At 42.9% G+C, this 23,528-nt stretch overlaps 1 protein-coding gene across 3 annotated transcripts in view; it reads right to left on the bottom strand.

The window, feature by feature from the left end:
• The window catches only part of LOC124132471 (lysosomal alpha-mannosidase-like), a 91,594-nt gene that overhangs the window by 32,375 nt on the left and 35,691 nt on the right, over positions 1–23,528 (bottom strand). For all 3 annotated transcript variants that reach the window (XM_046496400.2, XM_046496384.2, XM_046496391.2), the window contains exons 2-8: positions 22,375–22,573; positions 18,528–18,645; positions 14,757–14,933; positions 12,141–12,334; positions 10,320–10,428; positions 8,008–8,102; positions 5,161–5,214 (exon numbers count right to left, since the gene is read on the bottom strand). In XM_046496400.2, the coding sequence (XP_046352356.2) occupies positions 5,161–5,214; positions 8,008–8,102; positions 10,320–10,428; positions 12,141–12,334; positions 14,757–14,933; positions 18,528–18,645; positions 22,375–22,542 (915 nt within the window). In that variant the 5' untranslated portion in view covers positions 22,543–22,573. The remainder of the gene's footprint in view (positions 1–5,160; positions 5,215–8,007; positions 8,103–10,319; positions 10,429–12,140; positions 12,335–14,756; positions 14,934–18,527; positions 18,646–22,374; positions 22,574–23,528) is intronic.

Below are 23,528 nucleotides of genomic sequence, written 5' to 3'. Positions count from 1 at the left end.
TGGTTGTATGTCTACTCTGTGTTTTACAATCAAGACCAGACAATCCAGTGATTGATATCATGAACATTTATCAACGCAAGTTGGAAATAATGACCCGCATCAACTAAATCACAGAGCCTGACCCGATCACCCGATCCCGTTAGTCGCACTTTAACGACGAGCATGTGTTCCTGAAGACCAGTTCTAACCCGGGTCTTCACGGGGGACAAATATGGGTTACTGAAGACCAATTCTACCCCGAATCTTCACGGGGGGACAAATATGGGTTACTGAAGACCAATTCTAACCCGAATCTTCACGGGAGACAAATGTGTGTTACTGAGGACCAATTTTAACCCGAATCTTCACGGGGGACAAATATGGGTTACTGAAGACCAATTCTGACCCCCGAGTCTTCATGTGGTAGATAGGGAAGATGAGGGAGCGGGAGTAAAATCAAAATTGATGCAGGTGCAGTTTGTTTTCGAATTTGCTGAAAATCACGGCTGAAGAGGTAATTGCGCACAGGTGAAGGATGACGATTGGCATCTAGAAGGTTTTAGATGAACACGGCGTGCACACCATGTGCTGATAGTACAAGAAGTCACTTAAGGTTGGAGATGATGGTTGGTCTTGGCTTCTTAAGTAAATGAAAGGGGAAAAACGCTTTGGACACCATTGTGTTGGTAGTCTTAACCCTTGCATCAGCTGCGTTGCTTTGCAGAGAAGGGGAAAATAACGTTTCCAGACTAAGGGTTTTTTTCGCGTTCAGTTGACATTCGTTAAACGACATGAAATATTGCATTATTACATCTTGATTGATTGCAGTCTAGATCGCATATACTTTTTTACGTTTTTCACAAGGTCACAAGGACCGAGTGACCATTAATACATATATGTGATACACGGAGACTTCCATCAATCACCGTTCACGCCACACGCACATTGTGTCAGCTTACAGAGGGAAGATACACGATGGCTTGCATCAATACATTGTGTCAGCTTACAGAGGGAAGATACACCATGGCTTGCATCAATACATTGTGTCAGCTTGAGGAGTGAAGATACACGATGGCTTGCATCAATACATTGTGTCAGCTTACAGAGTTTGGATACACGATGCTCTGGATTCAGTGCATAATGACTAAAGACTGTGGATACCGGTATTTTAGGACCATTCCTGGTGTCATCACTGATTTTCAGTGGTCCATTCATAATTGCAGAGCCATTTTGTCCTTTACGCAAAATGGAATCTGTAGACAATCAAGACTGATTATTCTCTTGCATTGATGTTTTATATACACTAACCCGCAAAAGAAACGTCACCCAAAGTAACATTGCATGAAAAGTTGTCATTTAAATATCTGGGTAATTTTTGTCAAAGCTTCTAAAATTTAACATTACCTCGTCCAGAAATATAAAATTTGATGATAGAAAACCTAAAGCAGATGACAATAAAACCGATCGCCCAAACGCATCACGGCAACGGCCATGGTAACCCGATGCACGTGAGTTCCGTGCAAATAGAAATACACATGCGTTCCCCGATTTCTTGCCCTATAAAATTACACCCAGATCGGATAACATTCATTCGTTATTGAATTGCTACCACATGCCAAGATTGACAAGAAATCAGCGACACCAAGCCCTTGGACGATTGCAAGCTGGACAAACCGCCCGGCAAGTAGCCAATGCATTTCAAGTCCACGTAAGGACCATATAGAGGCCCTTGCAACGGTACCAGACCACCAACACTACAGAAGACCGACCACGAAGTGGAAGACCAAGGGTCACCTCCCGACGTCAGGATCATAAGATTGTGCGACAGCATCTTCAAGATCGCTTTGTTACTGCTGCAGAAACTGCCCGACAGACCTTAGGGACACACCAGCGACACATTAGTGCGGACACGGTGCGTCGACGATTGACGAGCAGACACCTCCACTGTCACAGGCTACACCGAGGACCCATTCTGACACCACGTCATCGCCGGGACCGATCTGGCGACGCCGTGGGAAACGTTATTCGGATTCTTGTGTTGTTGAGAGAGCATCATGGTGTGGGGTGGAATTGGTGTTGCACAGAGGGTCGGCCCTGTGGTCTTCCAAAACATCGGTCAAGGGAGAGGCAGTGGTGTCATAGCAGCTCGGTACTTTGATCAAGTCTTGAGACTACACGCCATACCTCATTTGGCACGTCGCCGCAACCACGAGTTTCAGCATGATAACGCCCGTGCCCACACTGCGAGAGCGACAAGAGACTTCCTCAAGCAGAATGGCATCAGAACCATGCAGTGGCCTGCCCTCAGTCCCGATTTAAATCCCATTAAGCACATGTGGGACGAGATTCAAAGACAGATGGATGACGTCCGACCAAGGCCGACAACTGCAACTGAACTGCGTCAGGCGTCCCTCAGAGTGTGGGCTCAAGAGCCTATGACCTTCATCAACCGCCTCATCCATTCCATGTTTCGACGTTGCACGGCAGTCATCAATGCACATGGCGGACACACGAGATACTGACTTGTGATGCCATTTTTTCAGAGACCAGTGTTGTGTTTCACTTTAAGAACATTTGACACTTTAATTTCAACCTTGATGATCAATTTTGCCAAATTTCATCTTTTTAATATGTCTAAAAGTATGTTTACAGTGTTTGGAGAAATAATGTTTCTCATATATCTATCCATGGTGACGTTTTTTTTTGCGGTTCAGTATATATTTGTTGTGCTTTAAGCAATAGTTGTATAGTGTTAAGCGTTAAGCGTTATAATTATTGTTTCTATTATTATTATTATTATTATTTACAGATTAAGATAAAAAAAAAATGCAGCAAAGAGGGTTTGGGTGATCCTGGCACAGTCAGGCTGGTTAGGCTCATCATCAGCTCAGGGCCCTTGCCACCTCTGCACACGGCCCAGACAGGGAATTCTCCCAGGAAGCGCTGCCTAGTCAAACCCACCGTGAAGTTTTCGGAGAATGTGAAGACTCCCCAACACTGCAGCTTTCTGCATTACCCAGATTGTCAGAAAGGCTGTATTCCTGGTAGCAAACCCGGGTACTCTCCCTATGTCAGTCAACAGATGGGGAGGTACCAGACCTAAGGCACCGAGAACAATTGGGAGTCGGACAACTTGGTACTTGGGATGCATGCACGTCATTTCAAAAGCGAGGTCCTTATATTTGCCATGTTTTTCCTCAATCTTGTCAATCACATTAGTGTCAAAGGGGACAGAAAATTCAATGATATAAATATATCCCATTTCTTTTGATTTATCAGAAAGGACAAGATCGGGTCTGTTGGCCTGGATACGCCTGAGGCTGTAAATGGGCCTCTTCCAAAGAATTTTGCATTTATCATGTTCCATGACGCCCTCTACATATACCGGGTCGTACCATGGGTGGACCTCTGTGTTAAAACCACAAGCATTGCGAAGACGGTAATACAATGATCGAGCTACACCATCATGTCGTTTAAGATACTGTGTTTGTGCCAAAGCTGGGCATCCACTGACAATTTGTTGGGCAGCCTCATTAAATTCATTTCATAATATACATAATATACAGCTTTCTGTTTCGCTATTCAGGCCAGACGACTTCACCCAAGCGAAGGACTCGGCAAGATTGCTGATCTCCTCAACACACTGCACATAAACTCGATGCAGTGGTCGTACAGATAGCCTCTCCTTTAAAAACTGAGTCTGGGCCGATTTGATATGGCACTTTGCTTGGTTGACACTCATTTCTGTTCCGTCCAGCAGTACAGAACCATCAACAAACTCAACACCGACATTGAGATTTATCCGTTATCCTTGACTCGTTTTAGAACATTGTGGAATGCCTTGTTTTCTTTATGAGTCTTGACATGCTTCACAAGAGGATCATCAGACAAATAGATGCGTGCAAAAGTGCACAAAACAATTCCATCATGAAGAGCCCTAACGTTAATCAAACCACGTCCTAACATAATGATTCAAATTTGGTAAATATAAGCGATTGAGGGAAGAGCGAGGGTGGTGGGATCTATTGTCTGACATGATTCTTCGTGTGAGGGTGTCAATACCCTGAATTTGTTGTTTCTTCTAATCAACAACACCAAAAGAACACGAAAGGACGGGTACAGCATAAGTATTTGTGGCTTTCACTTTATTGCGAGCGTCCAGCTCTGAACTCCAGATTTTCTTAAGTCTACATTTGTACTCTGCCCGAAGTTTGTCCTTGATATGGGCATTCTGGAGTTTGTCCCCAATCTGCATCCCTAAGTACGTTTAGGCCTGACCTTCCACGAGATGGTCAATAACTCCTCCTCCAAGAAAACTGACTGATCCTCCCTCTTCTACCTTGCCACGTTTCAGATGAATAATGATGCATTTGTCGAGTTCAAAGGGCATGCCGGTATCATTAGAAAAGGACTCGACAAGGGGAATCTGTTTTTTGAGTCTGGATCCTCCACTGGCAATAAGTTCAAGGTCATCCATGTAAAGGAGGTGAGTAAGTGTTGGGGATCTGTGCTGAGGAGGTCCAGGGTGATAACCTTCCTCTTTGCTAAGCAAAAAGCTTAAAGGATTTAATGACAAACAGAAAAGCAAAGGACTGAAAGAATCGCCCTGAAATATTCCTCTTCTAATAGAAATGGGTTCCGAAGTCACCACCTGCCCCTGCGAATACATCTCAGGCTGAGTTGACCAGCATTTCATTAAAGGCTTGAGTAAAACAAGTAGTCGTTCGGGGAGGTCAATACCTTCCAGTGACTTCAAAATCCATTCGTGAGGTACAGAATCATAATTTTCTGTAGTCTATCCAACACATGGAGAGGTTACGGTGATAAGTTTTAGCCTCTTCAAGGATCATTTTCTGAACCAGCAATTGATCCTTACAACCCCAACATCCCTTTCTGGCTCCTTTCTACCCCATGTAGATAATGTCATTCGAATTGCAGTACGATGACACGAGATCTGTAAGAAACCCTGTAAATAGTTTGTTCTGTGTGTTCAAACAAGTAATTGGGCGGAAGTTTTTAGGATCAGTCAGATCACCTTTCTTTGGCATTATTATTATTATTATTATTATTATTATTATTGGTTGTGGTAGTAGTATAACTTATGTATGGGGCACTGGGCACCTCTTCTCACTAAGAATCCCTATGGCAGCAAGACGCAAGTCTTTCTCAATGTGTACTTACTCTCTCCACAGCGATATCGATGAAGGCATTTACGTAGTTTTCGCTGTTTCGTGCCTGAAAGAAATTAGACAAACGAACATTACAATGTTTACTGACATATTAAAAATATTACCCGTATTTATCAGTTAACAATTTAAGGGTAGATGCATCTGCGTCATCGAGAGATTCAAAATAAGTGCAAACTCAAATGTAGTACCTCATTGGCGAGATAAAACTGACAAACGAGATCAAACTTCGAGTGAACTCCAGCTAAAGAAGCCCAATCAGTTGGACAAACATATTCCTAAAATTCCAATTGCCCAATATTAATACCTGTCTGGTCTGGTGCCGAGTTATCTGGAGGATTTTGTTTTCCGAGACATTCTGCGGTTAATAAGACCATAAAGAGGAAACATCAAACGGCAATCTATTAATTACAAAGTAATTATTGTAGCGGTGATTTATCGTTATGTGTGGAAATCATTAGTTATCCTGACAGTAAATAACTGTTGACTGATAGGAATAGGATAGCGATCACTCCACGGGAGAGTCTCGCGTCCTTACATGTCTGTAATCATCCTGCAGCCTGCGTCAATCTGATTGAGACCCACTGATTTATCATTCATCTGTCGGATGAGAAACGCCAACGTCTTGGTTAAGGGAAAATATCTTGTCAATATTTTATGTATATATCGTTAGTTAATCGGTTTATCAACGGATATTTAATGCAAAATCTAAACGCTTGATAAATTCTTAATCTTGAAACCAACTTAACACGGCTAGCAAACATCGGCACAACTCGATGTCTTGTTAAAGGTCAAGCTTATTGATCTGCATGACTAACCCTGTCATATTACACATCTAAAGACAATTATACACTTTCCTATACAGTCAGATGATTAGCTGCTGTTTCCTTGGGGGATGTTCTCGTGTTATACTGGCCGTTCTTACAGATGTATTATTAAGAGAGTTCGTGGCCAACCAAGGATATGTTTCCGTGAGATGACGACAATGTTTAAGCCTGGATGTGAACATGTACTGCATATCATCCCGTTTACGTCAAAATATAGTTTGGTATTCATTTTATTAGCTTTTAATAACATACCGTGATATAACTCACTCACTCACTCACTCACTCACTCAGCAACCCATGCTTGTCGTAAGAGGCGACTAACGGGATCGGGTGGTCAGGTTTGCTGACTTGGTTGATGCATGTCATCGTATCCCAATTGCGTGGATCGACTGATGCTCATGATGTCCATCACTGGATTGTCTGGTCCAGACTCGATTATTTACAGACCGCCGTCATATAGCTGGAATATTCCTGAGTGCGGCGTTAAACAACATGAAAACACCCACTCCTAAAAAAATATATGTAATCGCCATTATCGGCATATTCGACATTAAGCGTTACTGTTAGGTTGACACATCCTTACGTATGAATTAGAATTAATGGAAATAAATGCACCTCTTAATCTCCTTTGAGTCGACAGAGCTAGTGTTGTGGGTTCAGTGCGTCGTATAACTGTCAACACGATACATCTAAACGCTCCCTAATACCTATGTTATAAGGGAGCTAGTGGTTAATTATAAATCGTTAGCTTATTAAACGGAAGACCTGGGTTGAAGTCAACGCTTGAGAACAATATGGGAAGTCCATCTCTACTGTACCTGGCGTTAAACTGGTCCACTTTCTAAAAGCGATCTTAACACAAAGACCACCAAAACTCCCATACTTTAACATAGACTTACGTTAGTCGCAGCACTCAGAACGCTATGAGCAAGATGGCACTGGACAATTGCCAACAGTGACGCAGAAACTAAACTCGTCCCTCACAGCCACTGGCATGATGCTACCATGACACAACCCAAATCTCCATAATCTCTCTACTTTGGCATCCCCCGTAATGTTCACATAGATTGGCAACAACGTCAGTATCTTCATGCAAGGCTGTTTATGTCGCATTGTTTGGATGATGCATCGACAGTTCTATCGTACTCATGAACGTCTAAGGGATTCCATCCCTCCCCTCTTCACCTATTACTGGAAGTACTTAATGCATATATATCCCAAATAGTCTTATCCCGGCTACATCGCGGACCTCGGTCATCCAGCATCCCCGTGTGTCTTTAGTAAACATTAGCGTCTTGGAACCATTTACCCAAAGACAGACACACATTTCCGGCAGTTAACTAGTCTCGCAGCATTGAGCCTTACAGTGGTCGTTCTAACTTTCCTATTCGGAGTATAAGCAGTTTTCTGTCTGTGATTCACACTACTTGTCTATATTAAACTAGATTATATGATATATGTATATCTATAAAATATCAAAGCGGGTCCCCTTCTCGAGCTTATTCAATTATAAATGCATTACCTGTCTGGAAAATGTAATGTCATTTCATCCTAGAACTGTGTACCAGAAGGTCGAGAAAAGAGTTTTGACTTCATCGCTTATAAATGTCACTTAAAAAGTATTTCTACAATGTATTACATTCGCATCAGCTGGAAGAGTTTGGTGATCGAAACAACAAACCAGTTTACCACCAAAACGGAATTGATAACAAACATAATTCGTTCCGTTTTCTTCTCCTTTAATCTACCAGTCAATATTGTATTTTTCACGTGTACAGGAGAAGTAATATCGACCGTTATAACCAGACACAGAACACGACAAAGGGCCAGGGAAGCACGCAAATTTGCCTGCCTGACTTCAAACGTTTGACAAGCTAGTTCTTCCAGACAACGCAGACCAGATTGTGAAGGTTTAATTTGGCACGGGGTGGGAAGGATCACTTGTGGTGGAGTTCAGATAAGCCTGGTTTTTACATATCGGTCAGAGAGGATTGTCAAGTGACCTGTCCACTTACTGACAACATGCCGGGGCCCCAGCCCTCCCATCGGAACCTTTCTGGGGAGAAGTAGCCATCATAGAGGACGCTTGTGAAGAGACTCGTCTTGTCACCTGAAAATACGCCAGGAGACATATTATTGTTCCTTGTTGAAGAAAGCAGAGGATTCATCATCTCGACTCGAAACATGGCGATTCCATGACACCAACATTGCTTGAATATGAAAACAATGTGATAATTGAGATGGTGTATGTGTATGGTGTTACTTCGATTAGAGTGAGTGAGTATGGTTTTACGCCGTTTTTAGCAATATTCCAGCAATATCACGGCGGGGGACACCAGAAATGGGCTTCACACATTGTACCCATGTCGGGAATCGAACCCAGGTTTTCGGCGTGACGAGCGAACGCTTTAACCACTAGGCTACCCGACCGCCCCTACTTCGATTAGAAAACATGCCACTTATATCATGGTGATACGAGAAATCGAAAAGGAGCTTTTGGGGAGACGCGTAAGTGAGGATGGTTTTATGATGCTTTCAGTAATATTCCAGCAACATCACGACGGGGGCACAGGAAATGGTCTTCACACATTGTAACTGCGTGGGGAATCGAACCCGTGTCATCGGCATTTTCGCGACTTCAGTGAGCGAAGGCTTTATCCACTTAGACTTGATTACCATACCGTCCTCGGGGAGACGAGCACTGGTATTTCAGAGACTGTTTATCTCGTCACACCGAAGGCCCGGGTTCCATTCCCCATATGGGTACCGCGTGGGAAGCCCATTATCAGGTATCCGCCGCCGTGATATTGCAGGTATATTGGTAAAAGCGTAAAATCCAATTCACTCACTCAAAATTGCTTCGCCATGTGGCCATATTCCAAACAACATTCATCTGACGTTATGTCATAATCCAAAGGTCAACCGTGATTGTTCAGGTGATCACTTCCCTTGCCCGTGCATGTGTTTGTGGGGCAGAATATGCTATCTGTTTGCGAACACCGGGTATTATCACTGTTTTAAAGCGATTCATAAACACAAAATATTGTCGGAATCGCACAATGGGCTTTGATTTTTGCATACATTTCTTATTATTCTGATTATGGAAAGTTTGTTTTCTCTTTTATTTGATGCATCGGACTCGCTAACCATTAGGCTAACCCAGGTCCCTATGACATTCTGTAGGATAATACAAAATGGTCTATGATTGAATAATACTGTTAAATGATTTTGTGGCACATGAAGGATGATATGTGATTATGGAAAGAGGTTTGCCGCTGTTATTTATTGTGTTATGTTCTCACATTCCAATTGCAAGTATTGCCTTTTGTTAAATCTCCCAACACAAGATGGACTCATTTTCTTAAGTCTCGATTCCATAGATGCAAATTATGCCTTGTGTCATACCTCCAGCCACACAAACGTCATGCATCGTGATATTACACTAACCGATAAAACCTACGCAGCCTGGTTTTACACGGTTTCTCTTTTGTTGTTTAATTCAGAATATATTTACAAAAACAGCGTTCTTACTTTTTAGCAATTTGTTCAAATGACAAGCACATGTACAAGACATTATTATGCCGTGCGACTGCATGAACCGATGCTTATAAATTACGTGACATTACTTTCGCTTACACAGTCGAAAATCTTTCTGAAAGGTCAACTATATTCAGAGAATTTGAAACAGAACAAAGTGATGTTAGCACGTGAGTAGTGAAATTACATATGTCTTTTTACATTTACTGCTTTGACTATCGTTTGACTTTATGCTAGTTGTTATCTTATTTTAAACCCGTGAAGATCCGGGGTAGAATAGGTCTTCTCCAAACCATGCTTGCAATAAAAGGCGACTATGCTTATAAGAAGCGACGAACGGGATCGGGTGGTCAGGCTCGCTGGCTTGGTTGATGCATGTCATCGTTTCCCAATTGCGGGTATCGATGCTCATGATGTCAATCACTGGATTGGTTATTTACAGACCGCCATCATATAGCTGTAATATTGTTGAGTGTGGCGTTAAACAACAAACAAACTAACAATTGTTATCATGTTTTTTAGGTGGAGTGTACTACTACATATAAGTGAGTGAGTGAGTATGGTTTTACGCCGCTTTTAGCAATATTTCAGCAATATCACGCCGGGGGACATCAGAAATGGGCTTCACACATTGTACCAATGTCGGGAATCGAACCCGGGTCCTCGGCGTGACGAGCGAACGCTTTAACCACTAGGCTACCCCACCGCTCCACTATAACATATATAAGGGCTATCATAGTTATAAAAACATTAATAATACACAGTACATATATGTCCAGGTTTTACTCACCTAAACTGTCAGGGCTTGTTCTCCATATCGTCTCCATGTTCGCTGTCTTGGTTCGCCTGTCCTGATCCTGGAAGTCTATGCGACCAAGGAACAACCCATCAAAGCCAAACTGAAATCAAATACCAAAAGGTAGGGAGTGATCTTAGTCCGATAAGGGCAACCAGAAATTGCTGTGGTCAAATTTCTAGGACCAGGAGCTCTTAACGATTGTATTTGAAAATCTAGTGTACCATGGTCGTCTGTTACTGAAATGAAATTGGGTCTTACTGTGATTACAAACAAACATACTTTACCCACATCACACATCACACATCACACAGTACACACAAGAGGGATTGTGAGGAGTGAATTGACTTCAATGCCAATTGAACACTAATTCGTTTAAGCTCAAAGTGATGATCACGAGCAGAGAGTTTGAGGCTGCAAACAAGCATCACTAGGCCTTAGTTACGCACGTCGTTGTCATTAAGAAACATTAAGGAACTATGCCAATTTACCAAGTTCTCTTTCCCAGTCACATGTACGCCATTGAAGAGTGGTTACACAACCACCTACCCTCACTCATCTAACCTACATATACGCAAGGAAAGAAATAAGGGAACATGTAGAACTATAGCAGCAGGATGTGTAGTGTTCACATACACACACTCCCTGTCAACACACGTAGTGCGTGAGTATGGTTTTACGCCGCTTTTAGCAATATTGTAGCAATATCACGGCGGGGGACACCAGAAATGGGCTTCACACATTGTAACCATGTCGGGAATCGAACCCGGGTTCTCGGCGTGACGAGCGGACACTTTAACTACTAGACTACCCGACCGCCCCTCAACACGTACACACAATGGGGAATCTCAGTGTCACATCATGTCCGCAAATGTAGGTCACCTACTTAGAACAACAACCAGTGAGGAATGTTAGGCATCCTTGTACACACGTATCTTCAGTACATTCTATAAATATACTACTTAATAACACCTGGATGCTTAGGACTGGGAATATGACGAGGGCAAACATCGTAACACACATTAAAGTTGGTGAGAACTTATAGAACTGTATTTTATGAATACAAAATCAATTGATCAGAAAATTACGACTTTTATATATTGTGCTGTACGTTTGTGTGACATTGTTTTGAAATGGAACACGGACTGTTCACATAAGGTAATTGAAACAAAACTATGTACATGATGTTATTCATTCTACTTTACACTTTAAGATAACGGTGTAGAAAAAAGAACGTTTCAAACGTTTTGGCCCAGCTAAATCTCTTGGGATAACTCACAGCGCCACTCGTGGTTTATTCTCCCTGCAGTGTTTTATTGCAGTGTTTTATTGTACGATAAACAACTCCTACTCGTTTATTTCTTAGATATATAACTCCATAAAATTCGGCCTCTGTCTATTCCGAATAATAACCTCCAATAAGCACTCAGTTGTTGTGTTAAATATTCGTATAGCCCAGGTTAAGTAGTCCAACTAAATGTTGTTGACGAACCCAGTAACTTGGTACAGAGTTTATCGTACCTGCATAGTGTTGGTAGAAACGAATCGGGGCCGTGACCCAATATAAAATGTTCACGATTGTCCCGAACTACGGATAACACGAGCTATGTTCGACAGTCCAGATGGCTTTGTGTTAACAAAATTTTAATACTGAATACATGTACTACTCAAAAGACGTTAAAGAACATTTTTCACATAATTATGACATAATATAGAAGAATCAGGTGTTCTTTAACTTCTTTTGAGTAGAATATAACATGTCAACGACGTTTGTCGATAAACTACATGTAAATCTACTTAATTATCTACTGATACCTGTGCAAATATAGAAGAATGTTCCCTCGAGTGCCCGAACTGGTCTACATGCCATCCAGACTTGGGCATGGCGCATTCGCCAAACTCTTTCTCGATCCACTGGAAGCCATGGGTGTGTTGATCGATGACGTCGTCGTAGTATGTCGTCGCGGAGTCGCTCATGCTCCAACCACCGATTATTAGTTCCAGGCGTCCTGAGTGAACAAATGACGCTTTGAGTTACTGAACGTGATCATCTTAATAACGGGATCGTTAGTATTGAAATGGTTTTCGTATATGCTGTATTTGGCCTTATAACGGGGCATTGGACCATAGGTTGCAGCCGCGATATTCCTTGGCACGTGGCAGATGTAAAGAATCAAATATAAATGAATGTCTTTACTGTCCTGTGTTCATCTTCATAAGCTAAATGTCAGTAAGTGTTCTCACGTACCGTGAAGATCCGGGGGAGAATAGGTCTTCAGCAACCCATGCTTGCCATAAAAGGCGACTATGCTTGTCGTAAGAGGCGACTAACGGGATCGGGTAGTCAGGCTCGCTGGCTTGGTTGATGCATGTCATCGTATCCAGATTGCGTGGATCGATGCTCATGATTATTTACAGACCGCCTTCATATAGCTGGAATATTGCTGAGTGCGGGGTTAACCAAACAAGCAAACAAACAAAAGTGTTCTCAGAGACAAAAACACATTATTCACGTACACATATCAACAGTTTGTGAGTTTTTATGGCTTTACGGCTTTTAGCAATATTCCAGCAATATCACGGCAAGAGACACCAGAAATGGGCTTCACACATTGTACCCATGTCGGGAATCGAACCCGGGTCTTCGGCGAGACGAGCCGACGCTTTAACCACTAGGCTACCCGACTGCCCCCCAAATATCAGCAGACGCACACTCAAAGACAAACTCACACCCACAACATTGCCATTTGAACGATGTTTTTTTCGTCTCACAGATAATTGTTAAAAGTTAAAAAAGGCCCTAAATGAAATTTATTAAAAATTGAATTATGTTGGCAGATAGTTAATGTGTAGCGATGATTCTCTTCTTCGTTGGTCAGAGAGTGTCGCGGTATCCGGTATGCGTCGGGTGAGCCAGTTCAACAAGTAACTGAATAATATCATAAATCTCCTGTATCAAGTATTAATGTTTGTCAAAAATGTTTCTTGTCTGATGAAACCATATCTCTGTGTCCTTCAATCTGTATCATAACACGTCAACAGATGAGGAGATTTGCGGATGTCGGCTGTTTCCCGACTGCCTTTGAGGCGTGACACGGAGACGATTGTGGACTGATAAATATTTGACATTTGACATATGGATTCACAAATGGTCCATAACTACTACTGGTTATATTCCTCGTTGGATTACAGATCATACTGATGAAGATAGAACAGAATCACATGTTTTATACACAAGTAACTCCGATACTGGACAGTAGAGTAAGCTACTGACACACAGCCTGTATATACGCATCCTTTAAAAACCATTCCAACTGGGATTTGAATTGCTTGCGTTTTGTCCACATTTATTGTGCATTTATTTCAAGTGATATGAATAAACGACACATATGTTCGTATTTTATTGCTGTCTAATGTTTAAAAGTGGGTTTATTGTCTCGTGAATGCATTATTTAGATCGTTGAGTACCGACAAGAAGTGCTTTCCCTTTGAATGTGCAATGAGGATGTAACGGTACACGGTAGGTCAGCGGCACATGCCAAGCACACTGGATCAGTACGTGCAGCCCGTGCTCTCACGTAGATCCACCATGCTCAAGCACAATAGTCCTTGAGGGAAGGCCCAGGCATTGTGTCTACATCACGTTCTTGATATTTCCAAGAAGCTACCACCAACTACACAATCAATACATCAATGCATAGCGTTTCTTGAAAAGCATATATTATATGTTAAAGGTACATATCTTTGATTTTAGGGTGGCATTTAGCTTACGATTGCTGCCATGTTTACATTAAAGTTATGTCCAAATTTCCTTGTAGTTTTGGAGTTAAGTAAAATGTATTACTAATGTTCAGAAGTTAACGTGTGAGTAAGTAAGTGAGTTGGGTTTAACGCCGCTTTTAACATTATTCCAGTTATATAGTGGCGTGTCAGCTTAATGTGGGAGGAAAGCCCGAAGTGATGCAGGTCTCAGACGTTTACCACTTCGGTGAAACCCACGAGCACGGGTATGGTGCTGACAAACCTAGAAACATAATCGGGGCGAACCGGGATGTGCAACGTTCGACTTATGTTGGGCTTGACCAACGCTAAACTCGTCAGGTTTCAGATGTAAGAGTGCGAGCATCTTGCAGCCATTGTGTTCACACATTTACTACCTTTGTTCATGATAAATTAAGTTGATTGGATGGTTTGTTGTTTGCACTCAGCAATATTCCAGCTATACGACGACGACTAACGGGATCGGGTGGTCAGGCTCGCTGACTTGCTTGATGCATGTCATCGTATCCCAATTGCGTAGATCGATGCTCATGATGCCAATCACTAGATTGTCTGGTACAGACTCGATTATTTTTCAGACAGCCGTCATATAGCTCGAATACTGCTGTGTGCGGCGTTAAACAACAAATAAACAAACAAACAAATTCTTACGTTCGTTGATCAATGCCTTTACTTGTCTTTTCATGTCTTCTGTCTGCTCATTAAACCAGGCAGAGAGGAAGGCCATCTCCACAAATATAAACCTTCGGGAGGGATTTCCTATCAGTTCCCTGATCGCGTTGTCCAAAATACACCTTGTGCACTCGCCTCCGTGATAAAATGACTCAGCTGAAAATGATTTAATAATAATTCAATAATTCAGTTTCAAATTTTGTAATAAGTGTGAATCATCGGGATTGACATGTGTTTCAGATAAACAGATGAATAAATATATAAACGGAACCAAAACTATAATCCCTCAGCATACTCATAAGAAATAGTCCATTGTACGATTCCGACGAGGTCATAAGCATGTGTTAATTTATATTATGTTTATCATAGTGATTTATAACACATCCACCAAATGTACACACAAACACAAAAAGAAACACAAACATTTATTATGACTTCATTATAAAAAGATATATTATAACTTCGGATATTGATGTATGGTATATGAGTTTCTCACATATACAATGGCGGATCCAAATTCCCCTCCCCAAATTTCTTGTCGGCACCTTGAGTGTCAATATATTTAAGGCACACACACATACGCACGCACGCACGCACGCACGCACGCACGCACACATGCACGCACGCACGCATGCACGCACGCACGCACGCCCACAAACACGCGAGACTCGAGTTGTTAGCACACATCCGCGCCTTCTATATATCTGACTGTCCCAGAGGTAGGTTATAGCAATGTTACGTATTCGTTTAACACACGAACATGACATAAACAAGTTGACGGCTACAATGTGGTCATTATATATCAGCATATTTCTTTATCGATTCTATTATTCTGTCATTAGCCTCATCTCGTCAAGGAAGCCTTATTGCGATTGTACGCAGGGGACATTAACACGCCATACCGCTAATGTGCCATGGGCACCGAGCCTTTCATCCTCAAATCAGCAGTACATTTCTCCGACGGAAGAAAAAGATGTCCACTCTTACAAGAGCTCAGTTTATTGCTAACCATGTCATAATGTAGACTGCTACTGACTTTGAGACAATGACTATTACGATGTTTTGTTTCTTGCTTGTGATGTCTCCTACATGATGATTAACTCAACATGGTGAACTGAGAATAGCCAAGGTGGGCGTAGCAGTGTAGTGCCTTTCGGCTGACTCACTAGGGACAGGGCCTTTCAGCTGACACACTAGGGACAGGGCCTTTCAGCTGACACACTAGGGACAGGGCCTTTCCGCTGACACACTAGGGACAGGGCCTTTCGGCTGACTCACTAGGGACAGGGCCTTTCCGCTGACACACTAGGGACAGGGCCTTTCGGCTGACACACTAGGGACAGGGCCTTTTGGCTGACACACTAGGGACAGGGCCTTTCGGCTGACTCACTCGGAACAGGGCCTTTCAGCGGACACACTGGGAGCAGGGCCTTTCGGCTGACTCACTGGGAACATGGGCTTTCCGCTGACTCACTGGGAACATGGACTTTCAGCGGACACACTGGGAACAGGGCCTTTCGGCTGACTCACTAGGAACAGGGCCTTTCAGCTGACTCACTGGGAACAGGGCCTTTTGGCTGACACACTAGGGACAGGGCCTTTCGGCTGACTCACTCGGAACAGGGCCTTTCAGCGGACACACTGGGAGCAGGGCCTTTCGGCTGACTCACTGGGAACAGGTCTTCTCAGCGGACACACTGGGAACAGGGCCTTTCAGCTGACTCACTAGGAGCAGGGCCTTTCAGCGGACACACTGGGAACAGGGCCTTTCAGCAGACACATTAGGAACAGGGCCTTTCGGCTGACACACTAGGGACAGGGCCTTTTGCCTGACACACTAGGGACAGGGCCTTTCGGCTGACTCACTCGGAACAGGGCCTTTCAGCGGACACACTGGGAGCAGGGCCTTTCGGCTGACTCACTGGGAACATGGGCTTTCCGCTGACTCACTGGGAACATGGGCTTTCAGCGGACACACTGGGAACAGGGCCTTTCAGCTGACTCACTAGGAACAGGGCCTTTCAGCTGACTCACTGGGAACAGGGCCTTTTGGCTGACACACTAGGGACAGGGCCTTTCGGCTGACACACTCGGAACAGGGCCTTTCAGCTGACACACTGGGAACAGGGCCTTTCAGCGGACACACTGGGAACAGGGCCTTTCAGCTGACTCACTGGGAACAGGGCCTTTCAGCTGACTCACTAGGAACAGGGCCTTTTAGTTGACTCACTGGGAACAGGGCCTTTCAGCTGACACACTGGGAACAGGGCCTTTCGGCTGACACACTAGGAAGAGGACCTTTCAGCTGACTCACTGGGAACATGGACTTTCCGCTGACACACTGAGAACATGGGCTTTCAGCGGACACATTGGGAACAGGGCCTTTCAGCTGACACACTCGGGACAGGGCCTTTCAGCTGACTCACTGGGAACATGGGCTTTCAGCTGACACACTGGGAACATGGGCTTTCTGCTGACACACTAGGAACAGGGCATTTCGGCTGACACACTCGGAACAGGGCCTTTCAGCGGACACACTGGGAGCAGGGCCTTTCGGCTGACACACTCGGGACAGGGCCTTTCAGCTGACTCACTGGGAACATGGGCTTTCAGCTGACACACTGGGAACATGGGCTTTCTGCTGACACACTAGGAACAGGGCATTTCGGCTGACACACTCGGAACAGGGCCTTTCAGCGGACACACTGGGAGCAGGGCCTTTCGGCTGACACACTAGGGACAGGGCCTTTCAGCTGACACACTGGGTGCAGGGCCTTTCGGCTGACACACTCGGAACAGGGCCTTTTAAGCGGACTCACTGGGAACATGGGCTTTCAGCGGACATACTGGGAGCAGGGCCTTTCGGCTGACAGACTCGGAACATGGCCTTTCAGCTGACTCGCTGGGAACAGGGCCTTTCAGCGGACACACTCGGAACAGGGCCTTTCGGCTGACACACTAGGAAGAGGACCTTTCAGCTGACTCACTGGGAACATTGGCTTTCAGCGGACACACTGGGAACAGGGCCTTTCAGCTGACACACTAGGAACAGGGCCTTTCAGCTGACTCACTGGGAACATAGGCTTTCCGCTGACACACTGAGAACATGGGCTTTCAGCGGACACATTGGGAACAGGGCCTTTCAGCTGACACACTGGGAACAGGGCCTTTCAGCTGACACACTAGGAACAGGGCCTTTCAGCTGACTCACTGGGAACATAGGCTTTCCGCTGACACACTGAGAACATGGGCTTTCAGCGGACACATTGGGAACAGGGCCTTTCAGCTGACACACTCGGAACAGGGCCTTTCAGCGGACACACTAGGAACAGAGCCTTTCAGCTGACACACTAGGAACAGGGACTTTCAGCTGACACACTAGGAACAGGTCCTTTCAACGGACACACTAGGAACAAGATCTAGACACCATCAAACATGGGTGTATACATTTTGTTTGTTAAGCAGCATATTTAGCTCTGCTTAACTCGAAATACGGAAAACTCAGCATATTTACCCAGGACTTCGAGAGAAGGCGGTTTCGCTGTAGTCATTTTAAAACATAATGTGGCCATTTAAGTCATCACTGTCTTCAGTCATTATTACCAACAACATATAAGACACGGCATACGCGTCCGTTTTGGGAACAAATACATGATGACAATGATGACTGCCTAATCATGATATTTGACATGGCACCATTTAATGCAAGACAAACGTAATGCAGTTATTCATGGCCCCACTGACACATACCGTTCCCTCCTCCTTGCCCACTGTAGTACTGATCCATTGTCTTCTTCCAGCCGACGTCGTCGTGGGAGTGGGCGACGATGTGGACGTTGAGCATGCCGTCTTTTGTAGGATTACATTTCTGCGTGAAAATAGAAATATATGAGAATATTGTACACCCGATGTCAATGACACTCTTGTCATCAAGCTTTAATGTTTCAGTTGCAAATGTCGATATAAGTAATTGCAATAAATAATTGCAATGAAATATTATGAATTATCATTTGAAAGATCACATACAGATCATATAGAATATTGAATATACTTTTTTATGGATGTACCAATTCGCTTACTGCTGACATTAATTTTGATTCTCGGGAATAGCGTACTTTCATTTCATATGTAGTTTCATACTGAAATATGAATCAGACATGATCCCTACACTGTAACTTCAGTTGTAGTTTGAAAACCCCTTTTCTCCCTTCTCATATTGCTTCCATACATTGATCATGTTCGCCTATCCTGCAGCAAGTCATAGCACAGCTTCACTGAGCTCTCTAAATCAAAACTTGATGGGTAATTTCCATTGTACACAAATCAGTACGTAGCTTTCATGGAAACTGACCAGCTGTCCAGTTCTTGATTGACTCTGCTTTCATAATCAAGACTGACCGTTTCTCTATAATTCTCATTAATATAGATGAGAGTGTCCAACTGCACTGCCTAATGGGAACTTGGCCAGGCAAGGCAATGCAAGGCAAGGCAAGACAGACTCGGGGCCAGATATGAACTTGATCATGCTTGTTCACGGTCCTGTCATTACAGCGAATGGCCCCTATCGAGCACAGTTCTCACTTATGGCTACACAATATCAAAAACGGATTACGGGAATCTCTGAGAAATTCAAAGTCACTACCCTCTGACTTTGAAGTGAATAATTTAGTAGTTTTTTCGACGATCAAAGAAATAGAATACGACATAAAGACATATCTGAGGGTAACATAATCACATGGGTACATTATGTATGAAGACGGTAGTATATTTAATCAACAGTTCAAAATAGCGCCTTCGGTAGTTCCAGAGTTCTTCCAGACGAATGATGATTAAAAAGAGACAAGTTGGAGACACGACAAAAACTACTGAGTTTAGGTTCAACATTATCACGTTGTGTACCAGGAAGTCTGAGTCAACATCAGAATAGATCAAATTTCAACATCACCATTTCCAACTTAAATTTACAATATGATCTAAATAAGTATTTACCCTTTGTAACACGTTGATATTCTTCACATGATATGATACATAAGCTTTCCAAAAATATATAAAAGTGGATCCATCGATATCAATTTGTCTACACGACACCGTCAAGGGTGGCTATCAGGTTTTAGTCGATCCAACTTTTTTATAACTTGTCTCACTGATGACAGTCATACAGCTGGAATATTGCTGAGTGCGGCGTTAAACAACAAAAAAACACACAGCTTGAAAGTGTGAGTGAATGTTTATTTAAGCTGCAGTGATCACTATTCCAGCTTCAGCAAGTTTGCCTGTAAATAGTCGCTCCTGTGCCAGACAAACCAGTGGTTAACACAATGAGCATGTATCCACTCCATTGATGACGCACACCTTATAATTATCCAATCCTCATGTAAGTCGGCAGACTGGGCGTGTCCCTCAGCGGATCCCCACATGGATGTCATTTGGAATGTCGTACTGCCAAACATATGTTTTCAGAACAGAACCAGTAGTTGTCTTATAATGGCATTTGGCTTCAGGAACGGTTTAGGAAAAAAACGAAAGTCGATTCCTTCCAGAAATACGTAAGAGATGCCTCGGAACAACTTCAATTCGCTCTGTCAGCTGGTCTCACTTCTTAATTGATACCTATTTCAGTTGTGTACTTTAGACTGATCCCCTAATATGTCAAACACGTAAATCTATGATTTCCTTAGGGAAATTCATTTTCTCTATTGGTACACTGAGATATTAGTGATGTCGAATACTTGCATGCGGGTATCTATTCTTCCTTGGAACTTTATTTCATGCCTCGAGCTGCTGCTAATGATTTCTTAGACCAAAAAAAACAACAACAAAAAACAATTTCACGTCCTGTGCTCAGGTTGACGCCCTTATCATATTACGTGTAGGCTGTGTAAAAGGCTGTATGGAGGTATGAATGGTGTGTACACGGAGTTGTGTGCAGATATACTATGCTCTGTAAACGATTGTATGTGGATAGATCCGCTTTGTGCAAGGTTGTGCATGTGTAGACCTACATGGTCTGTACAAGGTTATATGTTAGTCAATATTTTGTGTAAGCGTCTGATGTTGACCTACATGTTGTGTTTAGGGATGTTTGTCGTTATACATGTTGTGTTCACGGCTATATGTGGATCTTTGTATTGTGTACACATATAAGTCTATATATTGTGTACACGGTTGTGTGTATAGTAATAATTAAATAAGTGGAGTAAGATTGAACATAGTCAGGCCATGACTCCTATGTTGTACGAGTTGAAAGCGGTAGCCAATACAGACTGTGTTTAATCTTACTCCACTTATTTAATTATTACTATAATGTGCCTGAGAGTTAGAACGTTTATGTGCGCTCTGTCTCTCTCTGTGTCTCTCTCTCTCTGTCTCTCTCTGTGTCTCTCTGTCTCTCTCTCTCTCTTGTGTACACGTCTGTATGTAGATAAACATGCTGTGTGCCATCTGTATGTAGTTACATATGTTGTGTGCACGGCTGCATGTAGTTATATATGTTGTGTGCACGGCTGCATGTAGTAAGATATGTTGTGTGCACGGCTGCATGTAGTTATATATGTTGTGTGCACGGCTGCATGTAGTTATATATGTTGTGTGCACGGCTGCATGTAGTTATATATGTTGTGTGCACGGCTGCATGTAGTTATATATGTTGTGTGCACGGCTTCACGTAGTTACATATGTTGTGTGCACGGCTGCATGTAGTTATATATGTTGTGTGCACGGCTGCACGTAGTTATATATGTTGTGTGCACGGCTGCAGGTAGTTATATATGTTGTGTGCACGGCTTCACGTAGTTACATATGTTGTGTGCACGGCTGCATGTAGTTATATATGTTGTGTGCACGGCTTCACGTAGTTACATATGTTGTGTGCACGGCTGCATGTAGTTATATATGTTGTGTGCACGGCTGCATGTAGTTATATATGTTGAATACACGGCTGTATATAGTTATATATGTTGAGTACACGGCTGGAATGCATGGAACCTGAGATCAATGATCCATCTATAAACAGTTACACACCGCACACCAGGATCATATCATGTAAATATGCATTATTGTGAAACTTCCAATTTCTCTGCATAATGCTCATGTAAATATGTTGTGTTTCCCTGACTATAAATGTATGTAATACTCCGAAATGATAGGAGGAAAGAAAGATAATTCATTCATTCATTCATTCATTCATTCATTCATTGAGCTCTGTAGGAAAGCCATGACTTTACATGTATGTCACACTCCGAAATTATGGGAGGAAAGAAAGATCACTCACTCACTCACTCACTCACTCACTCGTTGAGCTCTGTAGGAAATCCCAGACTATAATTGTATGTCTCACACTCCAAAATGATAGGAGGAAAGAAAGATCATTCATTCATTCATTCATTCATTCACTGAGTTCTGTAAGAAATCTCTGTACATGAGCTGTTGTATGTTCATCATTTGTTTACAAGAGATGCAGATAAGTGAGTGCGGCTACAGTCTGTACCTGCTCAGTGGACAACTGCATCTTCATCCATACCAGCTCTGGACAGCTGAGAAATACATCGCTGAATACACATTACAGTTTATTATTAAAACCTGTACGTTAATTACTTACTGATTTGTCGCAGGTCCCTGTGTTGGTGGGTGGAGCAAGGTGAAGCTCTACTTTTGGTCGTCGTGGTTTCCTTGCTTTGAATTTGAGTATGTCCATCATATGCATGACAAACGGGATGCAGGCGATGAACACTAGAGCAACGACGCATCTCTTCAGCTTAAACCTCATTTTGGAATGTGTGACGAAATACTGCAGTTATCTGAAAACAGAAACGCGTGTTAGTCGTGCTTACATCTCACAGTTACACACCTGTATGCAATGACTCGTCCCTGGTTTCGCCAGACACGATGTACACGTTACACGAGTTGTGGAATCTGGTTCGACTACAGACAACTTTGGGCAATCCGAAGTGGCAATTACTCACACACATCAAACTTTTGTTGGTAAATGACGTTGTCTCAAAATCTAATTGTAGTTACAAGAACCGAAGCTGTATTGCCGACCACAGTTTGACTTAAATACTACTCTGCTACTCAATGTTCGGAATATTGACCTTTTCTTTGTGTATTGCGTTTCCTATTCTAATTATTGCGTACGTGAACAAAAGAATGCCATGTCGGAAAAAAAGCTGGTTCATTGACAGAACATATTAAGCGTCTTCAGAGTGGTAAATCAGATGATGTCAAATCGCAATAATATGTGTCTGATATAATCGAATTGAAACCTCCTAAATGTATGCGATATATCATTTATGACGATGTAAGTTTAGGATCTAAGTAGAATCCTTATCGAATTATTTTCTCGTATTTGCTTCGTTTTGAACTTTTGAACTTATTTTGTAATGTTAAGTTTTCCATTGGATGTGAGGCCGATCACATGACCGCGGAATTGACGTTCGTAATCATAACAGCAACAAATGACCCAGGGATGTTTAATTAGGACTTGAATAAAACTTTCTAGGACTGCCATTTTCCGGGCGCAGTCACGCTTTAACTAAAATACTGTTCAATGTATGACAATAACTTCCTTGTATTTAGCTCGCAAGTATAACGGGTCGACGTAGATATCTATAACGGAAACTGTCACTTCGTTTCCGTGTCTGCTTTAGTCGAGGCTAAAAATTGACGCATTCTAGTGTTACACACACTTCCTTGTCGACCACATCAACAGCGACATTGACAAATATCAGCGCAAACAGCCAGAACGCAACGTTG

The sequence above is a fragment of the Haliotis rufescens genome, unplaced genomic scaffold, assembly GCF_023055435.1.
Source record: "Haliotis rufescens isolate VD_foot unplaced genomic scaffold, xgHalRufe1.0.p SCAF_20, whole genome shotgun sequence".
Lineage (NCBI taxonomy): Eukaryota > Metazoa > Mollusca > Gastropoda > Lepetellida > Haliotidae > Haliotis > Haliotis rufescens.
This window is presented reverse-complemented; position numbering and strand designations above follow the sequence as displayed.